The sequence below is a fragment of the Cetorhinus maximus genome, chromosome 16 (assembly GCF_964194155.1).
Source record: "Cetorhinus maximus chromosome 16, sCetMax3.hap1.1, whole genome shotgun sequence".
Taxonomy (NCBI): domain Eukaryota; kingdom Metazoa; phylum Chordata; class Chondrichthyes; order Lamniformes; family Cetorhinidae; genus Cetorhinus; species Cetorhinus maximus.
In genome coordinates, this window is record NC_135894.1 from 27,912,417 (window position 1) to 27,936,047 (window position 23,631).

General features: G+C 48.7%; 1 protein-coding gene across 1 annotated transcript in view; it reads left to right on the forward strand.

Moving 5' to 3' along the window:
* The window catches only part of phldb2b (pleckstrin homology-like domain, family B, member 2b), a 224,653-nt gene that overhangs the window by 57,866 nt on the left and 143,156 nt on the right, over positions 1–23,631 (forward strand). Inside the window, exon 7 of the mRNA XM_078559568.1 lies at positions 21,966–22,088. Within this exon, the coding sequence (XP_078415694.1) occupies positions 21,966–22,088 (123 nt within the window). The remainder of the gene's footprint in view (positions 1–21,965; positions 22,089–23,631) is intronic.

The following is a 23,631-nucleotide window of genomic DNA, read 5'->3' on the forward strand; positions in this document are numbered from 1 at the left end:
CACCACACACACACACAGACCATTCACCACACACACACACAGACCCTTCACCACACACACACACAGACCCTTCACCACACACACACACAGACCCTTCACCACACACACAGACCCTTCACCACACACATACACACAGACCCTTCACCACACACACACACAGACCCTTCCCCACACACACAGACCCTTCACCACACACACACACAGACCCTTCACCACACACACACACAGACCCTTCACCACACACACAAACCCTTGCCCACAAACACACGCACACACACACACACGTGCGCACACACACGCTCACACAGACATACAAACAGACACACACACATGCAGACACACATGTGGACGCGCGCACACAGACAGATGCACATGCACACACACAGACACACACACAGGCACACAGACAGACACAGACACACAGGCAGGCACAGGCACAGGCACACACACACAGACGCGCATGCGCACGCACATGCACCAGGACACAGATGCACACCAAGGCACAGACACACACAGCAGGCACAGGCACACTCACTCACCCCTTCATCCTTACACCCTCACATTCACCCCTGACATCTAATGCATAAGCAGTCCGGACATGATGCCAGTTACTGGGAGATCTGGGATATGCTATGCAAGTTGCTGCTTGTGTGTTTTAAGTGGCCAGGTGTGCTATCAATGTGTTCATCTTTTAGAGCTGTTATAAATTCAGGGTCTTGGTAAAGATATTCCCCCGGATGCAGTCATACTGTCACTCCTGTCAGTGGTCTGAGCATCTTGTGCTTAGGGTTGAGCAAACTGCCCAGACTCTAACTGCATGGTAAAGCGGGCTAGGGGTTAACACTGGCACCCTCTTTTTGTGTTTATCCAGATGTCCCTTCTGCTTGCACATGACCCCAACAGTACACCTTTCCCAGGTAGGACCTCTGCAATCTATTCAAATGCAACCAGGACAGTATTTAGTAGGACGAGGCCTTATATGGACCATAGCAGGAGGCCTTTAGGCCCATCGTGTCTGTGTTGGCTCTTTGAAAGAACTGTCCAATCAGTCCCACCCCCAAACCTTTCCCCGCAGCCCTGACAATTTCCCCTTTTCGAAATATTTATCAATTTCTTATGTAAAGTTGTTGTTTTCATCTCCCTGTGCAAGGGATACAATAGTATAGTGGTTGTGTTACTGAGCTACTAATCCAGAGGCCTGGACTAATGAGCCAGGGACTTGAGTTCAAATCCCATCACTGCGTCTGGGGGTATTTAAATTCAATTAATAAACCTTGAATAAAAAGCTAATCTCAGGAACGTAGTATAACAGGATCCGGCATAGCAACGGCTAATGTGGGATTGGGAAACAGTACCGCCCACAGTGTGATGTAAAGAGGCACATGACCTGAGACTATAATCAGTTGTGGATGGGACAGAGACCTGTGTTGAAGCAAGCATGGAGTTAGCTCACAGCTTGGGTTATACGCTGTATGTATGTACATAGTTATGTGTTACCAATAAACCCTTAATGTTCAACCTTAAAAGACTCAAAACCTCTTTTTGAGACTTACTGAACAGACATTCAAAAAGTAATGGTGACCATGAAACTACCAGAGTATTGTAAAAACCCATCTGGTTCATTAATGCCCTTTAAGGAAGGATATCTGGCCTATGTGACTCCATACTCTCTCAGCACATGAAACCTTTAGGATTGGAATTGATGTAGCACTGAACCACTCACTGTCGAACACAGGGTCTACACCAGATGACATGACTTAGTTCTGAAGAAGAGTCATATTGGACTTGAAACGTTAAGTTTGTTTCTCTCTCCACAGATGCTGCCAGACCTGCTGAGTATTCTCCAGCATTTTGTTTTTATTTCAGATCTCCAGCATTCGCAGTGTTTGCTTTAGCATCTGTTTTGATCTGCATCTGGTGCAGACACATGGGAATGGCCTCCTTCTGCACCTTAGCAATTCCAGGTTTCTGTTTTGTTGGATCTGGACTTGCATTCCTTCGAGGTTTGGTGGAATAGCCTGTGGAACTGGACAACTTTGGATGAGTTCATTCAATTGTAGCTTCAAGGCACAGGGTCCATCAGGACATCCATTAATATCACTTCAATGTTGCCTAATATTTGTATCCCCTGAGAAGGTGGTGTATATCTTTCAGGGTGCGAGAATTTCCCTTTCCCTCCTTTTTTTCTGAGGTGTGACTATGCAGTAGAGAGCCAGGTTGTTGGTTGCTAGAATTTGTAACACCTTTTCCTGTGCTGATAGCTGAACCAGTAGGCCTTTCATCTTTAAAGAAATCTTACTCAACATCTCTCTCTGCTGTTAGATTTTCATGGAATAAACTCCATGTCGTCCTTTAAAACCCTCCGTAAAACCCACCTCTTTGACCAAGCTTTTTGTCAACACTTGTCACATGTTAGAAAATTGGTGATTTTTATCCAATTAAATTCCTGTGAAGTACCTTGGGGTGTTTTTCAATATTAAATAATATTTAGGCAGAGACAGTGGTGCAGTGGTAATGTCAAGGGCTAGTAATCCAGAGGCCCAGGCTAATGCTCTGGGGATATGGGTTCAAACCCCACCATGGCAGCTGGTGGAATTTAAATTCAATTAATAAATCTGGAATATTAAGCTAGTCTCCATAATGGTGACCATAAAACCATTGTCAATTGTTGTAAAAATCCATCTGGTTCACTAATGTCCTTCAGGGAAGGAAATCTGGCCTACACGTGACTCCAGACCTACAACAATGTAGTTGACTCTTAAATGCCCTCTGCAGTGGCCCATTCAGTTCAAGGGCACTTAGGGATGGGCAATAAATGCTGCCCTGGCTAGCAACGCCCACATCCCATGAAAGAATAAAGAAATAGAAAATATAAGTTAGGGAAGGGTATCAAACTACTGTAGCATATTGGTAATGTTCCTCGACTAGTAATCCAGATGACTGATCTAATGACAAAACAAAAACAGAATTACCTGGAAAAACTCAGCAGGTCTGGCAGCATCGGCGGAGAAGAAAAGAGTTGACGTTTCGAGTCCTCATGACCCTTCAGCAGAACTGAGTAAAGTTAGGAGAGGGATCTGATGATCTGGAAACCCAATGTGGCAGTTTGTAAATTGGAATTCAGTGAATTAAAAAATTAAAATTAATGTTAATTAAGTTTGGAATAAAAAGCAACTATCAGTAACAGCAACCACGAAACTACCAAATTGCCTGAAAAACCCATCTGGTCCACTAGTATCCTTACCTGGTCTGGCCTACATGTGACTCCAGACCCACAGCAATGTGGTTGGCTCTTTGCTGCCCTCTGAAATGGCCAAGCAAGCCACTCAGTTGTATCAAACCACGGCAGAAAAGCGACCGAATGCATGGTTCAAGAAGGCAGCTAGCCACTACCTTCTCAAGAATAATGAAATACCGGTAATAAATGCTGGCTTTGCCGGTGACCCTTACATCCCATGAATGAATAAACAAAATTAGAGAAAGATTGGTATGTGTAGGGCAGAACAGGCTGCACAGGCGTATGGCTCACTCTCCTGGTCCTCTGTTCCTGAGCCAGGGGTTCCCAAAGTGTGGGTCATGACCCAGTGGGGTCACGGGACGGGATTTCGGGGTCGCAAGGCCCGAGGCTGTAATGGCAGCCAGGGAGCAGCCGAATGGAACTCCTGCAGTGGGCCGCGTGGATTGAACTACACTCACCAGCGTGCTCCGCAGCAGGGGTCTAGCTGGGTTATTGCGATACCTGCTGGAGCTGGTCTCCATTTTGCTGCCTTCAGTTTGATCCCGCGGTATTCACTGCGCTGCCCTCAGGCCACTTGTTTTCCCTGCACCCGGGCAAAGTGCAGAGTCTCCAAAATGTCTCCCCGCCCTCTCCCCATGTTGCATAGGAACAAGGAGCAGGAGTAGGCCATTCAGCCCCTCAAGTTTGCTCTGCCTTTTTATAAGATCATGGCTGATCTGAGAGTAACTTCAAATCTGCATCCCATCTACCCCCGATAACCTATCACTCCCTTGCTTAACAAGGACCTCTCCACCCCTCCCCCCAACCCCACCCCCACCGCCATCTCTCAACTCTCACCAACAACCCCCCCATCTTTGCTCTCTCTCCGGGGTTACGTTAATTTGAAAGCAGTAAAATGGGCTCACAGTGGGAAAAATTTGGAAAGCATTGTCATGGACTTTTGTTCATGTATAAGTGTGGTATCAGGAGATTTATACCTTTCCATCTCTATTTATCTGCCTTTTATTCTGTTCTCTCTTCACAACTCACCTGGCTTCAAGTGTACGTTCTGCAACCTTTGCTCCTGCTAACCTTTCCTCTCCAACAGTGAGGTAGTAACAACTCTGAAGGGGCTGCCTAAGAAGAATTTGCAATGGAGCTGGGAGGGGGCCGATATCAGAATCTGTTGCACTAGTGAAACCTCCCTATTAAAATATCATCGAAAACTAAATAGAAAGAGGCTATTCAGCCCATTCTACCTGTGCTGGCCCTTTGAAAGGGCTATTCAATTAGCTCCACTCCCCTGCTCTTTCCCCACAGCCTTGAAAGATTCTCCTTTTCTCTGTTGAAAGTTGCTGTTAAATCAGCTTCTGACACACTTCCTGACTGGCATTCCTGATCTAACAGCTCACTGTGTTTCCAAAAAAAAATATTGGTTTACTCAGGAATTTTTTTGCCAATTATTTAACATACAAAGATACAATTAAGGAGCAGGGCTAGGCCATTCGGCCCCTCGTGCCTGCACCACCATTTAATAAGATCTGATAGTAACCTCAAACCTGTATCCCGCCTACCCCTGATAACCTATCGCCCCTCCTTGCTTTCCAAGAATCTACCCACCTCTGCCTTAAAGTATTCAAAGACTCTGCCTCCACCGCCTTTTCAGGGAGAGAGGCAGCGGAAGCAGAGTCTTTGAATATTTTCCCATCTCCCCAGATTTGTGTCCTCTGCTGCCAGCATAAGCACTGTCTTCCTATCTACTCTGTCAATGACTTGGGAAATATATCACCGTTCCTTCACTGTCACTGGGTCAAAATCCTGGAACTCCCTCCCTAACAGCACTGTGGGTGTACCTACACCACATGGACTGCAGCGGTTCAGGAAGGCAGCTCACCACCATCTTCTCAAGGGCAATTAGGGATGGGCAATAAATGCTGGCCCAGCCAATGACGCGCAAATTCCATGAATGAATAAAAAAAAACCCTTTGTGATTCTGAACGCCTCTATTGAATCTCCCCCTTAACCTTCTCTGCTCTAAAGAGAACAATCCCAGCTTCTCTAGTCTCTCCACATTAACTGAAGTCCCTCATCTCTGGAACTGTTTGGGTAAAACTTTTCTGCACTCACTCTAAGGCATTGACAACATTATAGTATAATAGAATTTATGGCACGGAAGGAGGCCGTTTAGCCGTTTTAAAAATTCTTTCATGGATATGGGCATTGCTGGCAAGGCCAGCATTTGTTGCCCATCCCTAATTGCCCTTGAACTGAGTGGCTTGTGGCCATTTCAGAGGGCAGTTAAGAGGCAGCCACATTGCTGTGGGTCTGGAGTCACATGTAGGGCAGACTGGGTAAAGATGACAGATTTCCTTCCCTAAAGGACATTAGTGGACCAGATGGATTTTTACACCAATCGATGATAGTTTCATGGTCACCATTACTGAGACTAGCTTTATATTCCAGATTTATTAATTGGATTTAAATTCCACCAGCTTCCATGGTGGGATTTGAACCCATGTCCCCAGCGCATTAGACTGGGCCTGTGGATTACTAGTTGAGTGCCACCATCTCCCCAAATGGTGTCCATGCCAGTCAGAAAGGAGCTGTCCAGTCTAATGCCACCTTCCAGCTCTCAGTAGTAGCCTTGTATGCTACGACACTTCAAGATGAGGTTTTTCTGCCTCGACCACCCTTTCATTGAGTTCCTGAAAAAAATTCTCCCCAGCTTCTCTCTCGTCCTTCTGCCATTATTTCAAATCTATTCCCTCTGGTTAATTGACCCCTTCTGTAAGAGAAATAGCTCCTTCCAATCCCCTCTATCTCGGCTCCTCATAATTTTACACGCCTCAGTTAAATCTCACCTCAGCCTCCTCTGTTCCAATGAAGACAATCCCAGCCAATCCAATTTTTCCTCCTAACTCATTCTGTGTTCCTGGCAACATTCTAGTGAACCTCCCCTGTATCCTTTCTAGTGTGATCTCATCCTTCCTGTAATGTAGTGACTTGAACAGTATGCAGTACGCTAGCTCTGCCCTGTATTGCATACAGTTCCAGCATAACCTCCCAATTCTTATAGTATACACCTCGACTAATGAAGCCAAGTGTCCTGTGTGCCTGGTTAAATCCAGCTGTACTGCTACCTTCAGGGATCTGTGGACATGCACTCTGAGGTCCCTTTGTTCCCCTACGCCTCTCCGTATCCTCCCAGTTATTGTGTAATTCCTTTGCCTTGTTTGTCCTCCCAAATGCATTGCCTCACACTTCTCCAGATTGATCTGTATTAGCCGCTATTTCTGTCTCCCTGACCCCAACATTTAAGTCTTAAATCATTGATTAATACCATGAGCAGTAAGGGAGCTGGTACTGAGCCCGGCGGAACCCCACTGAAAACGGTCTTCCTGTCATAAAACACCCATCGACCATTTCCTTCCTGTTACTGAACCGATTTTGGATCCGACTTGCCACTTTCCCTTGGATTGCACGAGCCTTTACTTTTCTGACCAGTCTGCCACGTGGGACCTTTACAAAAAAAGCTTTGTTAAAATCTATACTGACTACATCAGGTGTTCGACCCTGATCGACCCTTCTAGCTATCAACTCAAAAAACAAATTGTGTCAAGTTAGTCAGGCATAACCTTCCCTTAATAAATCCCGTAGCAAGTGTTAACCGTCCTTGATTAAACTGTCTTTTGAAATGAAGTTTAATACTTTCCCTCAGAAACTTTTTCCCAATTATTTGCCCACCATTAAGGTCCAGCTGGCTGGCCTGTAGTTCCTTGGTTCCTTTCCTTTTCTCCCTTTTTAAGCAAGTACTGAGGGGAGTTGATAGTATAGTGGTAATAGTAATCCAGAGGCCCAGGCTAATGCTCAGGGGATATGGGTCCCAATCCCACCACTGCAGCTGGTGGAATTTAAATTCAGTTAATAAACCTGGACTTTAAAAAAAAAAAAAATTGTTCATGGGATGTGGGTGTCACTGGCTAGGCCAACATTTTCATTGCCCACCCCTAATTGCCCTCGAGAAGGTGGCCTCAGTGATGGTGACCATGGAACTATCATCGATTGGCGTAAAAACCCATCTGGTTCACCAATGCCCTTTAGGGAAGGAAATTTGCCCTCCTTACCTGGTCTGGGCCTACATGTGGCTCCAGACCCACAGCAATGTGGTTGCCTCTTACTGCCCTCTGAAATGGCCGAGCAAGCCACTCAGTTCAAGGGCAATTAGGGATGGGCAACAAATGCTGGCAGCGCCCACATCCCATGAAAGAATAAATAAAAAAACAATGTTCGCTGTCCTCCAGCCCTCATAAAGGGTGGTGCCCAGAACTGGATGTCATCACTGAGGCCTAATCAGAGATTTTTAAAGGTTTACCCCAGCTCCCTTGTTTTTATACTCTATTAACAAAGCTAAGGATTAACAACTGTCTCAACTTGTCCCCCACCACAGTCAAAGATTTGTGTCCAAACACCCCCAGGTCTGTTCCTGCACCCCTTTTAAAATATGCATGATCTATAGAACCAGAGAAAAGTTACGGTGCAGAAAGAGGCCATTCAGCCCATTGTGGCTGCACCAGCCCATAAAAAGAGAAAACGGAGCTGGCCCCGCATTTTCCATCCCGCTGTCCGGCACCTGATCCGTAGCCAGTATTGAGCAAGTTGGGAATGATCAGGATGACCCAGAGAGGAGTGAGATCACAAATTCTGAGGCAAGGATTCAGTGTAAACATTGTGGTCAGAATTACTCTACATGGATGTGAATTTCTGCAGAGAGTTCCACCAGTGCGTTTTTGAAAGGAAACCGAGATTTATTGAGAGAAATGATTTAACTTGCCAGCAATCCCTGCTTGGAAAAGCAGCCGCATTTCATTTCCCTATTTAATGGGGTTGCCTCTGCGGCTACAGGTGAAGTCCCAGGCTGACCATTTAAACCTGGTCAGGAAGAAAGAGATGAGATTGTTTATTCAGCAATCTCGCCTTCCTACGGAGAGGAAGCTGCTGCAAAGTCCTCGGTCACTTTTCATCTTTGACTGAAAAGGTTCGGGCACCTGATAAGGATGCCCCCTGGTGGCCTCCGGCTGGAGTTGTACCAGGCGCGGCCCACTGGGCGGAGACCTCGAGGCCCACCCACGACACACTGGAGGGATTACATCTCTCGGCTGGCCTGGGAATCCCCCAGCAGGAGCTGGAATCTCTGGCTGAGGAAAGGGAAGTCTAATCGGCCCTGCTCAGATTACTGCCACCGCGACACTCACCAGGAGAAGCGATGTGAAGATAAAAGTTCCACTTAAAATTGGATTCTGAAGGAGATATGGAATCACGGCCTCACGGTTACAGCAGCCCAAAAATCAGGAGGTGAATTCCCAACCTGTTCGATTGTAAAATTGAATTCAATTAATGTAGTAATTTGTGTACTGGCACCAGCAAATAACCATTACATTTACCAGATTGTTGTCAAAACACAGCTAGTTCACTAATGCCCTTCAGGGAAGGGAACATGCCACACTGAACCAGTCTGGGCACACAGTGTCAGCAGTGACTGAGTGATACCCACCTCCGGGTCAGGACAGTCAGAGACTTGAACATTTAATCCAGCCTGACACTTACAGAGCTGCACTGTCCAAGGGTCAGTACTGAGGGAGTGCTGCACTGTCCAAGGGTCAGTACTGAGGGAGTGCTGCACTGTCCAAGGGTCAGTACTGAGGGAGTGCTGCACTGTCCAAGGGTCAGTACTGAGGGAGGGCTGCACTGTCCAAGGGTCAGTACTGAGGGAGTGCTGCACTGTTGAAGGGTCAGTACCGAGAGAGTGCTGCACTGTCCAAGGGTCAGTACTGAGGGAGTATTGCACTGTCGAAGGGTCAGAGTCGAGGGAGTGCTGCACTGTTAAAGGGTCAGTACCAAGAGAGTGCTACACTGTCGAAGGGTCAGTACCGAGGGACTGTTGCACTGTCAGAGAGTCAGTACTGAGGGAGCGCTGCACTGTCGGAGGGTCAGTACTGAAGGAGCGCTTCACTGTCGGAGGGCCAGTACTGAGGGAGTGCTGCACTGTCGGAGGGTCAGTACTGAGGGAGTGCTGCACTGTCAGGGGGTCAGTAATGAGGGAGTGCCACACTGTCGGAGGGTCTACTGAGGGAGCGCTGCGCTGTCGGAGGGTCAGTACTAAGGGTGCACTGCACTGTTGGAGGGTAGGTATTGAGGGAGTGCTGCATTGTTGGAGGGTCTTTACTGAGGGAGTGTTGCACTGACGGAGGGACAGTACTGAGGGAGCGCTGCACTGCCGGAGGGTCAGTACTGAGGGAGCGCTGCACTGCCGGAGGGTCAGTACTGAGGGAGCGCCGCACAGTCGGAGGGTCAGTACTGAGGGAGCGCCGCACTGTCGGAGGGTCAGTACTGAGGGAGTGTTGCACTGCCGGAGGGTCAGTACTGAGGGAGCGCCGCACTGTCGGAGGGTCAGTACTGAGGGAGGGCTGCTCTGTCGGAGGTGTCAGCTTTTAGATGAGACATTCTGAGGCTCTGTCTGCCCCCTTGGACAGATGTAAAGGATCCCATGTCATGATTTTGAACACATATTGGGGAGTAGGCCAATGTTTAGCTCTTGACCAGGATTACTAAATCAGATCATCTGGTCATTTATCACTTCCTGTTTGTGGGATCTTGCTGTGTGCAAGTTGGCTTCTGTTTTCCTACATTACAACAGTGGCTACATTTAAAGTAATTCATTGGCTGTGAAGTGCTTTGGAAACTCTGCGGTTGTGAAAGGTGCTGGTTAAATGCAGGTCTGACTGTCTGTGTAACTCCAATCCCACAGCATGTCTGCTGTCCAAACTGACAACCAAGTGTTTGTTCAGAACTTGACACGTGGACATGAGGTCCAGGTGGATACAGTGTGTTTCACTCTTAATGCCCTCAGGGGCAATTGGGAATGGGCATTAATTGTGGCCTTGCAAAAAATGCCCTCATCCCATGAATGTAGGATCCTGCAATTGGCAGCTGACCAGCACTGGTTCATGTGGGACGTGAGTGTGTGTGTCTCTGTGAGTGTGTGTGTCTCTGAGTGTGTGTGTCTCTGTGAGTGTGTCTATGAGTATGTGAGTGTGTCTGAGTGTGTGTATGTCTCTCTGTGTGTGTCTGTGGGTGTGTGTCTCTGTGGGTGTGTCTCTGTGGGCGTGTGTGTCTCTGAGTATGTGAGTGTGTCTGAGTCTGTGTGTGTGTGTGTGTGTGTGTGTCTCTGTGGGTGTGTGTCTCTGTGGGTGTGTGTGTTTGAGTGTGTGTGTGTGTCTGAGTGTGTGTGTGTGTCTGAGTGTGTGTGTGTCTGAGTGTGTGTGTGTCTCTGTGGGGGTGTGTGTGTCTCTGTGAGAGTGTGTGTGTCTGAGTGTGTGTGTGTCTCTGTGGGTGTGTGTGTGTCTGTGTGTGTGTCTCTGTGAGAGTGTGTGTCTCTGTGGGTGTGTGTGTGTCTGAGTGTGTGTGTCTCTGTGAGAGTGTGTGTCTCTGAGAGTGTGTGTGTCTGAGAGTGTGTGTGTCTCTGTGAGAGTGTGTGTCTCTGTGAGAGTGTGTGTGTCTCTGTGCGTGTGTCTCTGTGCGTGTGTGTGTGTCTCTGTGTGTGTGTCTCTGTGAGAGTGTGTGTCTCTGTGGGTGTGTGTGTCTCTGGGTGTGGGGTATCTGTGCCCCACATTGCAGCAGGAGATTGCTGAAGGGACAAAACAAAAACAGAATTACCTGGAAAAACTCAGCAGGTCCGGCAACATCGGCAGAGAAGAAAAGAGTTGACGTTTCAAGTCCTCATGACCCTTCAACAGAACTGAGTGATATTAGGAGAGGTTGGGTGGGGGGCGGGGGGTTGTAGGGACAAGCAGCACCCCCCCCCCCCCCAACTTCTCTCCCCCCACCTTAAACCAGCTTATATTTCACCCCTCTCCTAACTTCACTCAGTTCTGTTGAAGGGTCATGAGGACTCGAAACGTCAACTCTTCTTCTCCGCCGATGCTGCCGGACCTGCTGAGTTTTTCCAGGTAATTCTGTTTTTGTGTTGGATTTCCAGCATCCGCAGTGTTTTGTTTTTATTGCTGAAGGGATTCGATCGGCCTGTGCTCTGTCCCGACGAGGGAACGCTGCCCACACAGTGCGGATTGGGTGGTCTTGCGAAGGTGGCACAGCCAATCAGTTGCCCGTTTTACACAAGAGCCACAACTTGCACTTAAGTGGCGCCTGGGACACACGGAGCCGTCACAGGGGTAAGAGCAGACAGAACTTTTCCCCACCCACTTTCTAATTGGCTGAGGTGTAACGTGGGCTGGGGGGCGGGGGGTGTTGGCTGTCTCTTTGGGCCAGTTCCAAGCCGAGCTGCTGATTGTGTGCAGGAGTCTGCAGCCTAAAGCAAAGGTGCTGGAATCATTCAAAACTCAGCGTTTTTAATGGGGGGGAAACGGGAATCCCGAAGAGAGCAGCACCCATTAATTATTGGATCGCACACATTCTTTTCTGTACAATAAAAAACTTCTAGCGAAGTGGAGCCGACTGGGTTTAATAAACATGTGGTTTGCAGTCTCCTATACTGGGGCAGGTTTTAATAAGGAAAAAAACTTCAGATTGTTCCATTACTTTGCAGACAATTCGCAATCCATCTCAGACTGGCATTTGTTTTTGGCCCTGATCGACTGTCAGGTCCCAGCAGAACCGTGTTAGTGGGGCATTTGGTGGGTTGGGTGTGGGTCCTCCCCCTGAGTGACAGATGGCAGGGAGGGGAGGGTAGGGAAGGAGGTGAGCTGTCGCCTCCAGACTTGCTCCCAGACTGAAACTGAAGTGAAACTGCCAGGCGTCTCTAGCTGGAACGAGACAGCAGCGTTTAGGCGCGCCTCTCACATACCAGACTGCGCAAAGCGTCCTGTTCAGGGCAGGAGTGAAGGTCTTCACAGTCAGAGGGACACAGTCCGAAAGTTTGAGTGTGTGTGTGTGTGTGAGTGAGTGTGTGCTGACGGGGCGGGGTCACCGAGACTTGCACAATCAATCCCGCCACTATCATTGAAAGAGAAATGGAAATATTCCCAAAAACTGGGAGGGCGGAGTGTCTGTGTAGCCAGAGTTCTGTTCAAATCCTCCCAAGGGGAGGACGGGCTCTCTGTCGAACACATTGTGTCCCATTGGCTGCCTTTAAGCTGAGTGCTGATGTCTTGAGAAACACTTTTCTATTCCCCCCACCCCCCCCCCACTCCTTCAAACAAGCTGTTCGGCCCCTGGTGTTGACCCCAGGCCAGTGTAAAGCTGCCTTGCTGACCCGCTGTGTAAGTATTTTCCCTGCTTTGCTGGTTGAGTTTGTCTTGCTGGGATGATGAGAGGGTCCAGAGGAGACAGCAGAGAGTGAAGGCGGTGCGTCCCAGACTTGGGTGCAGCCTTAATAGGGCATTTTAACCCCTGTGTCTGCACAGCTTCACATGCATTTCAGGAATAAGTGGTTAAGTAAAGGGAGAGAAAGGGATAGAAGGATATGTTGATAGTGTGACTGTAACAGGATGGCTGCAGGTTCGTGTGGAGCAGTTGGGTCGAATGGTCTGCTTCTCTTTAATTTAATTCTCCCAGTCATTTTACTGACCATGAAGGGTCAGGGCTGTAGGGTCAGGCGTACCTGGAGCAGACTTACTGCTGTCCTATTCCACATTTCTGCCGCTTAGCACTTCTGTTGAAACCATGGCAGATTCTCCCATTATCAGCTCCAAGTGCAGAATTAACTGGTTAACAGGATGTTTCACAGTGAAGGATTGTTTCAAACGACCACTGTGTTTGCAGGCTCAGAATTAACCCTCTGTCAGGAAAAGTCATGTTTCTCTCACAGACACTTAAAATCCAGAGTCCCAGTCTGTGTCTGTCAACCCTCGGCCTCAGTCAGGTCCCCAGCTGGGTGTGAGCTCTGTGGGTCAGACCTGCACACCGCGCCCCCACCCTCCGACTCTCTCCGAAAGACACCTCCTCATTGATCAACATTTCAGACACCTCCTTAACTCTGTCCCTCAGTGAGGGAGGCACCTCAAAATGTGACATCAATGGCAGCTCCACCCCCCATCCCTCCACCCCCCCATCCCTCCGCCCCCCCAGTCCCTCCTCCCCCCCAGTCCCTCCGCCCCCCCATCCCTCCGCCCCCCAGTCCCTCCGCCCCCCAGTCCCTCCTCCCCCCAGTCCCTCCGCCCCCCCATCCCTCCGCCCCCCCAGTCCCTCCTCCCCCCAGTCCCTCCGCCCCCCCATCCCTCCGCCCCCCCAGTCCCTCCGCCCCCCCAGTCCCTCCGCCCCCCCAGTCCCCCCGCCCCCCAGTCCTTCCGCCCCCCCCAGTCCCTCCGCCCCCCCAGTCCCTCCGCCCCCCCAGTCCCCCCGCCCCCCAGTCCTTCCGCCCCCCCAGTCCTTCCGCCCCCCCAGTCCTTCCGCCCCCCCAGTCCTTCCGCCCCCCCAGTCCCTCCGCCCCAGTCCCTCCTCCCCCCCAGTCCCTCCGCCCCCCCCGGTCCTTCCGCCCCCCCAGTCCCTCCGCCCCCCCCAGTCCTTCCGCCCCCCCCGGTCCTTCCGGTCCTTCCGCCCCCCCAGTCCCTCCGCCCCCCCCAGTCCTTCCGCCCCCCCAGTCCCTCCGCCCCAGTCCCTCCTCCCCCCCAGTCCCTCCGCCCCCCCCGGTCCTTCCGCCCCCCCAGTCCCTCCGCCCCCCCCAGTCCTTCCGCCCCCCCAGTCCTTCCGCCCCCCCAGTCCCTCCGCCCCCCCCAGTCCTTCCGCCCCCCCAGTCCCTCCGCCCCCCCGTCCCTCCGCCCCCCCCGGTCCTTCCGCCCCCCCAGTCCCTCCGCCCCCCCGTCCCTCCGCCCCCCCCGGTCCTTCCGCCCCCCCGGTCCTTCCGCCCCCCCCCCCGGTCCTTCCACCCCCCCAGTCCTTCCGCCCCCCCCCAGTCCCTCCGCGCCCCCATTCCCTCCACCCCCTTAGCCCCTCCCCCAACCCCCTCAGCCCCTCCGTCCCGCCATCATCATTGTCTTCCCTTCTTTACTGAAGATGGCCGTTTCTTGCGTGTGTAAAGTGTTGTGCGTTCTAACGTGTCTGTGGGGCCTGACTGCAGACCTTCATGGCTCTCCATAGTGTGGGCAAGGACAAATTGACAATGTTGGGACTGCCGGCCTTTCTAATTTGCTTTTTGTCCTTAGCTGCTTGTGTTCTTTGCTGTTGGATGGGTCGCTCCAGAAGATCGCGCCCCAGGTTGTTCGTCCTTGTGCGTTTTTCTCCCAGTCTGTGGTCGACATGCCACATTCCCTGAAGTTTGCCTTCAAGGAGTCCTTGAATCTTAACCTGGGCCTACCTCACATGAGGTGTCCAAGTTTAAGTTGTGAATTCATGACAGCCTTAGGGATTTTATTATCAGGGAGAGGTGTAAGACCAAATAAAAATACAGTCCAATGTAGGGGGGGAAAATTTGGGAAATTTCTCTGTGACATCCCCACCTGCTCCCTCAATGCTCCTGCACCACCCCCCCCACCCCCCCCCACCCAACCTTGCTCCCGAATAATTGTCCCAGGAGGTCACCCTGGCACTGATCACTGTTACAGATCTATAGCTCTACTTGTCCCACCCCCCCTTAAACCAGCTTATATTTCACCTCTTTTCTATTTTTCCTTAGTTCTGTTGAAGAGTCATTCGGACTCGAAACGTTAACTGTGTTCCTCTCCGCAAATGCTGTCAGACCTGCTGAGTTTTTCCAGGTATTTTTATTATTATTGTTACAGATCTTCTGTGTGGTGATCAGTGGCCCTGTCCGAAACAGGCCCAGTCCTCACTTGAAGGATTTCAGCAAATCAGTCATTATGGTACAGAAGGAGGCCGTTCAGCCCATTGATTCTGTGCCTGCTCTCTGTCGAGCAATCCAATCAGCCCCATTCCCCTGCTCGATCCCTGTATCCCTGCAAGTTTATTTCCCTCAAGCGACCATCCAATTTCCTTTTCAAATCATCGATTGTCTCCAACACCACCCTCATCAGCAGCGAGTTCCAGCTATTAACCAGTCGCTGTGTAAAAAAGTTCTTCCTCACATTGCCCCCTGTATCTCTTGCCCAAATTCTTAAATCCGCATCCCTTAGCCCTTGTACTATCGTCTAATAGGAACAGCTTTAATTTGAGATAAAAGCAAAATACTGTGGATGCTGGGAATCTGAAATAAAAACAGAAAATGCTGGAAAAACTCAGCTGGTCTGGCAGCATCTGTGGAGAGAGAAGCAGAGTTAACGTTTTGAGTCAGTATGACCCTTCCTATGACCCTGTTCTGAAGAAAAGTCATACAGACATTAACTCTGTTTCCCACTCCACAGATGCTGCCAGACCCGCTGAGTTTTTCCAGCATTTGCTGTTTTTGTTACAGCTTTTCTTTGTCTATCTTATCCAAACATGTCATGATCTCCCCTCAATCTCCTTTGCTCCAAGGAGAACAGCCCCAGCTTCTCCAACCTAACCGTGTGCCTAATAGCTCCTCATTCCTGGAACCATTCTGGTTAATCTCCTCTGCAACCTTCCGAGGGCCCTCACATCCCGAACTGCATGCAGTACTCTAGTTGCAGCCTGACCAGAGCTTTATTGTAGGCGATGCCAGCTTGTTGCAGAAGGCCAGTCTTCTCTGGGCAAAGGAACCACCCCTCAACCTCTAACCTAGGTCTGGATTATATCATTTCAGATTGTGAGCCCAGATCACCTCAAGCCTATTTAGTTGCACACAAACACAATCTAATATCTTCTTCATCTTACAAACCTAAATCAGATCACCCCCAAGTCTATGCCTCTTTAAAGTGTGCAGTCCCAGCTCTTTGAGTCTATCTGAGTAACTAGGGATGTGTTAGTCTGCCGGCCCTCCTTGGCAATCATTCCAAATCTCGACATCAGCCGCAATATCATGTGAGGAGACCAAAACTGGACACTGTGTTACAAACGGAGGCCTGACGAAGAAAGAATTTGCATTTCTACAGCGTCCATGCTGACTCCAGCACGCCCAAAGCACTTTACTAGGCAGTACGGTCACTGCAGCGTTGGGAATACGCTTGTGCACAGCATGATCACACAGAAGGCAGTGTGATCAATGATTAAACAATGACCTAGAAAGGTGTGATTTTAAATTCAGGTTTGGGAGCATCTGCACATTCCGGCCAGTGGACACTTAGCTTGTTGGTTGCAGTGGTCTCTTTAAGGATCGTTGGCGAGGCTGCCTGTAGGCCTAGTTTTGTGAAAATAGCTGACAAAGCAGTGGCAGCCTCAGCTGGGCATTGCACAGCATTTTATTTGATCCTCTGCAACATGGTGGGTGTTTGAGGGATAAATATTGACCAGCACACTGTGGGGGAGAACTTCTGTTTATTAAATCTATCTTCACATTGACTTTACCAAAGGTCATTTTAAAGTTTTTATCCTATGGATTCAAACTGAGATAAGATTTGAATTGAGTTAACTCTGGGTTTGATGTGCTGTTTGTACAGCATATCTGACATTTTGCCTTGATTTCAACATCATCATTTCCCACTGTTCCCTCTCTCTCTCTGAGTGACTTGATTGGCACCCCATCCACCACCTTAAACATTCACTCCCTCCACCACCGACGCACAGTGGCAGCAGTGTCTACCATCTACAAGATGCACTGCAGAAATTCACCAAGGCTCCTTAGACAGCACCTTCCAAACCCACGACCACTACCATCTAGAAGGACAAGGGCAGCAGATAGATGGGAACACCACCACCTAGAAGTTCCCCTCCAGTCACTCACCATCCTGACTTGGAAATATATCGGCCGTTCCTTCACTGTTGCTGGGTCAAAACCCTGGAACTCCCTCCCTAACAGCACTGTGGGTGTACCTACACCACATGGACAGCAGCGGTTCAAGAAGGCAGCTCACCACCACCCTCTCAAGGGCAACTAGGGATGGGCAATAAATACCAGTGATGCTTGCATCCTGTTACTGAATAATAACGTATTAAGACGTTTAGGACCTAGTTTTAATACGTATTAACAACAACAGCTTATATTTATGGAGCACCTTTAACGTAATGAAACGTTCTAAGGGGCTTCACAGGAGCATTATAACGCTAAGTCTGACACCGAGCCACATAAGGAGATATTAGGTGACCAAAAGCCTGGTAAGAGAGGTCGGTTTTAAGGAATGTCTTAAAGGAGGAAAGTGAGGAGGAGAGGGGGGGAGAGGTGAAGGGAGGGAATTCCAGAGCTTGGGGCCCAGGCAGCTGAAGGCATGGCCACCAATGGTGGAGCAATTAAAACCAGGGATGCACAAGAGGCCAGATTCAGAGGAGCACAGATACCTCGGAGGGTTGTGGGGTTGGAGGAGGTTACACAGATAGGGAGGGATGAGGCCACAGAAGCATTTGCAAACAAGGATGAGAATTTTAAATCACGTGTTTCTTGACCCAGGGCCAGTGTAGAGCACAGGAGTGATAGGGGAACGGGAGCTGCTGTGAGTTAGGACACGGGCAGCAGAGTTTTGGATAACCTTCAAGTTTACAAAGGGTAGAATGTGGGAGACCAACCAGTCGTGTGTTGGAATAGCCGAGTCTAGAGGTGACAAAGACATGGATGAGGGCTTCAGCAGCAGATGAGCTGAGACAGGGTCACATAGTTTGGACTTGATTTTATAAACCTGAACAGACAGAATTTGGTGTACTAAATATTGGCGCAGTTAGGAGCCGTGTGCGCACTGCCCTGAAGGTTTAACTTTTGTCCCCGAGCTGTGTCACTGTTTTGTGTCAAATATTGTTTAATTAGTTTTCTGGGACTCTGCTATTTCTTCACATTGTCACTGAATTCCAACTGGGGTCCAAAGGGCTCTGACCTTTGACTTGGATCGAAAGTCCACCATCAGTCAGGAGGGGCAGTGGGGGTGGAGCTGTTTAAAGGTAAAAGCAAAATACTGCAGATGCTGGAAATCTGAAATAAAAACAGAAAATGCTGGAAAAACTCAGCAGGTCTCACAGCATCTGTGGAGAGAGAAGCAGGGTTAACATTTCTAGTTTGGAGCGGTTTAACCCTTGATTTGGGGAGCTGGAGCGAGTTGGGATATTATTCCTCTCACCCTGCCTGCCATCTTCCATTGTTGCTGTAGTTCCTCAAAGCTGGAATTCTGGGTCATTCAGTTTAGCTCACCTGCTCTGCATTAGCCGAAATATTTCCTTTAGGCTTGTTCTGGATATTAAGATTTCCTCTAGTCTACATTTATGAAGAGCTTATTTTGTTTCTCTCTTGTGTTATTTACCACACATCGTTGGCTCAGAATTTGCTGGCCTTGCAACGTGCTCCATGAGTTAGGTTTTTTCTTGTACCATTAAAATTGTAATGTTGTTGCTTTGTGAGTTGCTGGAAGTGCAGGCTGCGAATGCACAGCGAGGGCATTGGGGCATCTTGGACCAATCGGAGCCCCTTTCTCCTGTAGCATAAATTGAGATTGTTTGAAATTTGGCATTCTTGCATTTGTCCTGATGACTGCAAGATGAAAAGCTTTGACAACATGTCTCCCTTTTCAGCAAGACTCAAGCCTTTTCCTCTTAACCAATGAGAAGAAAGAAAGACAGAGACGGCAATAGGGTGAACTGGAGTCAAATCAGGTACAGAAAGAGAAATAGAGAGAGAAATAAAGACTGGGATTAAAGAAGAAATAAAAAAGTTTTAAAAAATGTAAAAAATACACTGATATTTTTTATAATCCCTAACAACAATCCACCACCTGTTGGTATGAGACCCACTGTTGAAGTTCTTCATTTTCTGGGCTGGAGAGTGGCATTACACGAGCATAAATCTTGCCATTAAAAGGGTGCTCAGGTCATTAAGTACTGGCTCTGTGAAGAAGGGGTAATTCATGTGCAAACGCAGACATTTCTTAAACTCGCAGGGAGTTTGAGGCTGTTTTTGCAAAGCTAACAGCGGAGCAACACAAACCGCCCAGTAACCTGTGGCCATTTGCATTTCATGGGCTATCTCTTCCCCCTCACAAGCTGCTGATCGATTTGCAGATTAAAAATGGCGTGTGTCGCTAAGCTCAGTGTCCTTATGGCAGTGAACGCTGGGCCAATGTTTCTGAGGCAGAGAATAATTGTGCTGACTGGAGAGCTGAAGAAGGGAATCATTCCAGGACTACACTCATAATATGTTTTCCTTTGTCTTTGACCAAATATGGTGATGGATGGGATTCCACGATCCCCCCTCCCAACAATGTCAGGCCGCCTTTACTGCTTTAAGCTCCGAGTCTGTTTGGGAAATGTGTAGGCAGTGAAATATCTGAGGAATTTGCCTGCCTTTTCACATTGGCTTTGTACTGATTGTAGAAGACGGTATTTCGAACATATGAAAAAAAATTGCAGTTTAAAAGGAATCTTGGCAAACAAACCATGAGTGAACATCTGGCACGTCTAAAGATTGAATGCTTTCCAGATGTTTGGAGCTGTGCGCGTGAATAACAAGCCTCTCTCTCAAAGATTCTGTGGCTGAGACTCGATGAAGCAGCAACTCTGCCGCCGTCCTGGTCATTTTAGGAGGTTTGTTGAACGGGATCCATGCCTGCCTGTGACTAATTAGAAACAGAAGGTAAACATTGCTGGTAACGTTCAGTATGCAGGAGTTTGTGCGGCAGGAGTGCGATTGAGGGGCTCAAGGGCTGCGCCCCTAAACCACAGCCTCTACGCTTCCCAATCTGTTCAAGTTAATTCATGGTCAACTGAGCTGTGGTTCGAGTCTGCTGGCCCCGGACAGGCTTCCAGACCTTGCTGTGTGCCAGAAATGTTAGATTGGACGATTTCTCTCCCTTAGCCCTGCCTTTTACTCTGGCCATTATTACTTACCCTGAATTTCAGGTTGTATTGATGTACATAACGGGCTTGATGCCCAGGGGAGTGATGGAGGGTCGAGATAATCCGACAGTGGAATGGGGAGTGGGGTAGGTGATGGATGAGAAAACGCGAGATATTGTGACTGGGATGTGTGTTCTGTTCCTGAACCCTGGGGCTGGGGGTTCGAACGATAGTCTCGACAGGAGTTTTCTGACAGCGGCATGGTACTCCCAGAACAGCCCTGAGCAAAGTCCTAATGCACCTTAAGAAATGTAGGAATAGGAGGAGGCCATTCAGCCCCCCCAAGCCTGTTCTGCCATTCTGTTGGATCATGGCTGACCTGTATCTCAACTCAATTTGCCCTCCTTAGCTCCAAACCGTTTGATAGTCCTACCTAACTAAAATCTTAGCCTTGACAATTTCATTGTTCCCTGTCTCCACATTACTCTGGGGGGAGAGAGTTCCAGATTTCCACACCCCATTGTGTGAAGCAGTGCCTCCTGACATCACCCCTGAACAGACAAGCTCTCGTTTTGAGGTGATGCCCCCTTGTTCTGGATGACCCCCCACTCCCCCCACAGGAGGAAAAAATTTCTCTCTTTCCACCTGAACAAACCCATCAGCTTAAACACCTCTGTTAAATCACCCCTGAATCTGCATGTAAATAGATCTTTGAAGATGGCAGGATATACTGAGAGAGTGGTTGGCAAAGCATGTGGGATCTTGGGCTTCATAAATGAGGTACTGAGTACAGAAGAAGTTATGCTGAACCTGTATAAAGTTCTGGTTAGGCCAGAGCTTTATTGTGTCCAGCTCTGGTCACCATCCTTCAGGAAGGATGTGAGGGTCCTTGAGAGGGTGCGGAGGAGATTGACCAGAATGGTTCCAGGGATAAGGGATGTTGGGTTAGAGAAGCTGGGGTTTGTTCTCCTTGGAGCAAAAGAGATTGAGGGGAGATTTGATAGACGTGTACAAGATGATGACAAATTTGGATAAGATAGACAAAGAAAAGCTGTTCCTGTTGGCTGATAGAACAAGGACTTGGGGACACAGGTTGAAGGTTTTGGGCAAGCAATATGGTGCTGGGGGTGGGGGGATGTGGGGAGGAGCATTTTTACGCAGTGAGTGGGAATGACCTGGAACACACTGCCCATGAGGCTGGTGGAAGCGGAGATGATGAATGATTTTAAAAGGAAATTGGATGAGCACTTGAAAGTAATAAGCTTGCAGGGCTGTAGGGATCGGGCAGGGGAACGGGACTGACTGGATTGCTCTGTGGAGAGACGGTATGGACTCGATGGGCTGAATGGCCTCTTTTTGTGCAGCTGTGACTCTATGACTGATCTATCTTTCTTGGATACCAGCGGATAACCTCTCGCTTCTCGCCATTGAATTCCCCCTGCCACATTTTGCTTGGTCATTTACACTATCCAGGTCCCTTTATTGTGTGTGTGTGTGTTTGTTTGTTTGTTTGTTTTGGTAAATTTGAGTGTATGTATAACTGTGTGTGTTTTTAAGTATCTGTCCATCTGCATGTCTGGACCATGCCACAATGGCATGGTTTACACTTGAAAACCTGTCATATCTCAATGGTTGACAATTCTGCCCCCGATTAACATTAAAGGAAGTGTCCTTCTGTTTCCTGGCCCAGCTGTGGTGGGACTGATCTGTCACCCAGCCTCAGCTCCTGCCTGCCCGATTTACACCACTACCACAGCTGGCCAGAGGTGGCAGCCTCGAGCCGCTCTGCCACAAGGGCCAATGGCAAACTGTCATGGCTGCTCGCTGGCTTTGGTTCTGCAATCTGATTGGTACAGGTTAATAATCATATTATTGCTTGTCATGTGCCAGTCAGAAACTGGGAAAATGTCTCCTCGAAGAAAGAGCCCCAAAATACAACAATTGATAACACTTTTCTTGTATTCATTTACTGCAGGTTGCATTCTGTGCCTGGGCCAATCGAACTACTTTCGATTCAACCATCCCATAGAAGCCAGACGTATAAAGAACATGAAGCCCGACAGTGAGATTTTAATCTCCTCACCCAGCTTTGTTCCAGGTAGGAAACGGGGTATGAATATTAGGGGCCTGTCTGGGAGTGAGCAGGAGTGACCTACTTTGCCCTTTTGGGCCGACAGGATTAATCTGTTTATTTTCAGTCTCCGAGATGCTGAATGTGCCGTGTCCCAGCAAACCTTCACCTTCCAATGATCTCATCCTGTATCTTCATGGGGAATTCCTGAGTCTAGCTCCCAAACACCAACAATACTTTATAGCCCACGTCTGCAGAATTCTTCATCAGCTCAGCGTTTAGCAATGTTTAAAACAAACTTGTGTTTTTCTCACTGAAACATTTTTGCTCTCCTCTTTATCTTTGATAAGCTGAGAGCCATCCCTGCTGTCATCAGCTAGTCCCAAATACCAGCACTCCCCCGATAATCCTGATTCATTCATCAAACCTTTAGGACTGACATGTTGCGTAGGGCGTTTCTCTGTTGGTCTGTCATTACTGACCAAACCTCCTATCTTGTGCTGTGGCAGAAATACAGAAGGACTTAACACTCAGAGAAAACGCACAGTTAAGAATGCATTTGGAAGAGCCCAAGTAGTTCAGTTGGTAGCGCATCAGACTTGTTAATCAGAAGGTCCAGGGTTCAAATCCCTGTTTCATCTCTGCTTCCTGTACAAAATGTAAGAAGGATAAATAAGGAAAAATTGTTTCCAGTGGCAGGAGGATTGGTAACCAGAGGGACACAGATTGAAGAGAATCAGTGAAAGAATCAGAGGTGGGGGTGTGAATATTGTTTTTATTCATTCATGGGATGTGAGCGTTGCTGGTTAGGCCAGCATTTATTGCTCATCCCTAATTGCCCTTGAGAACTGGAATGGCTTGCTAGGTCATTTCAGAGCCAACCACATTGCTGTGGGCCTGGAGTCGCATGTAGGCCAGACCAGGTGAGGGTGGCAGATTTCCTTCCCTAAAGGTCCTTAGATGAATGACAATCATTAGACTTTTAATTCCAGATTTTAAAAAATATTGTATTCAAACTTGGCCACCTGCCGTGGTGGGATTTGAACCAAGGTCCCCAGAGCATTACCCTCGGTCTCTGGAATCCTAGTCCAGTGAGAATACCACATTGCCACTGCCTCCCCTTATGTAGGAGGTTGGGGTGCATTGCCTGAAAGGGCACTGGACACAGATCCAATAATACATTCCAAACGAATTGGATAAATACTTGAAAAGGAAAGATTTTGCGGGGTTATAGGACAAGTGGGACTCATCGAATAGCCCACTCAAAGAAGCAACAGAGGCTCGTTGGGCCAAATGGCCCCCTCCTCTGCAATGTCACTCTTTGAGTCAAAGACAAGGAGCTACTTTGTTGGGCAGTTTTACGAATATCGGCCGTCAGTTTGTAGTCATCTTCAACCTGTAGCGCATGCTCCTCTCTGATGAATCCCGCGTAGGGCTTGTCCTTCAAGCTTCAAAGCAGAGAGCTCTGGGTACGGGACGGTGATCAGTCACCAGGAGGGCATCGATTGAATGTTAAAAGGCTGGCATGAGTTTGGCCAGCTTTCTCGTCCCACTGAGCCAGCTGGCCATG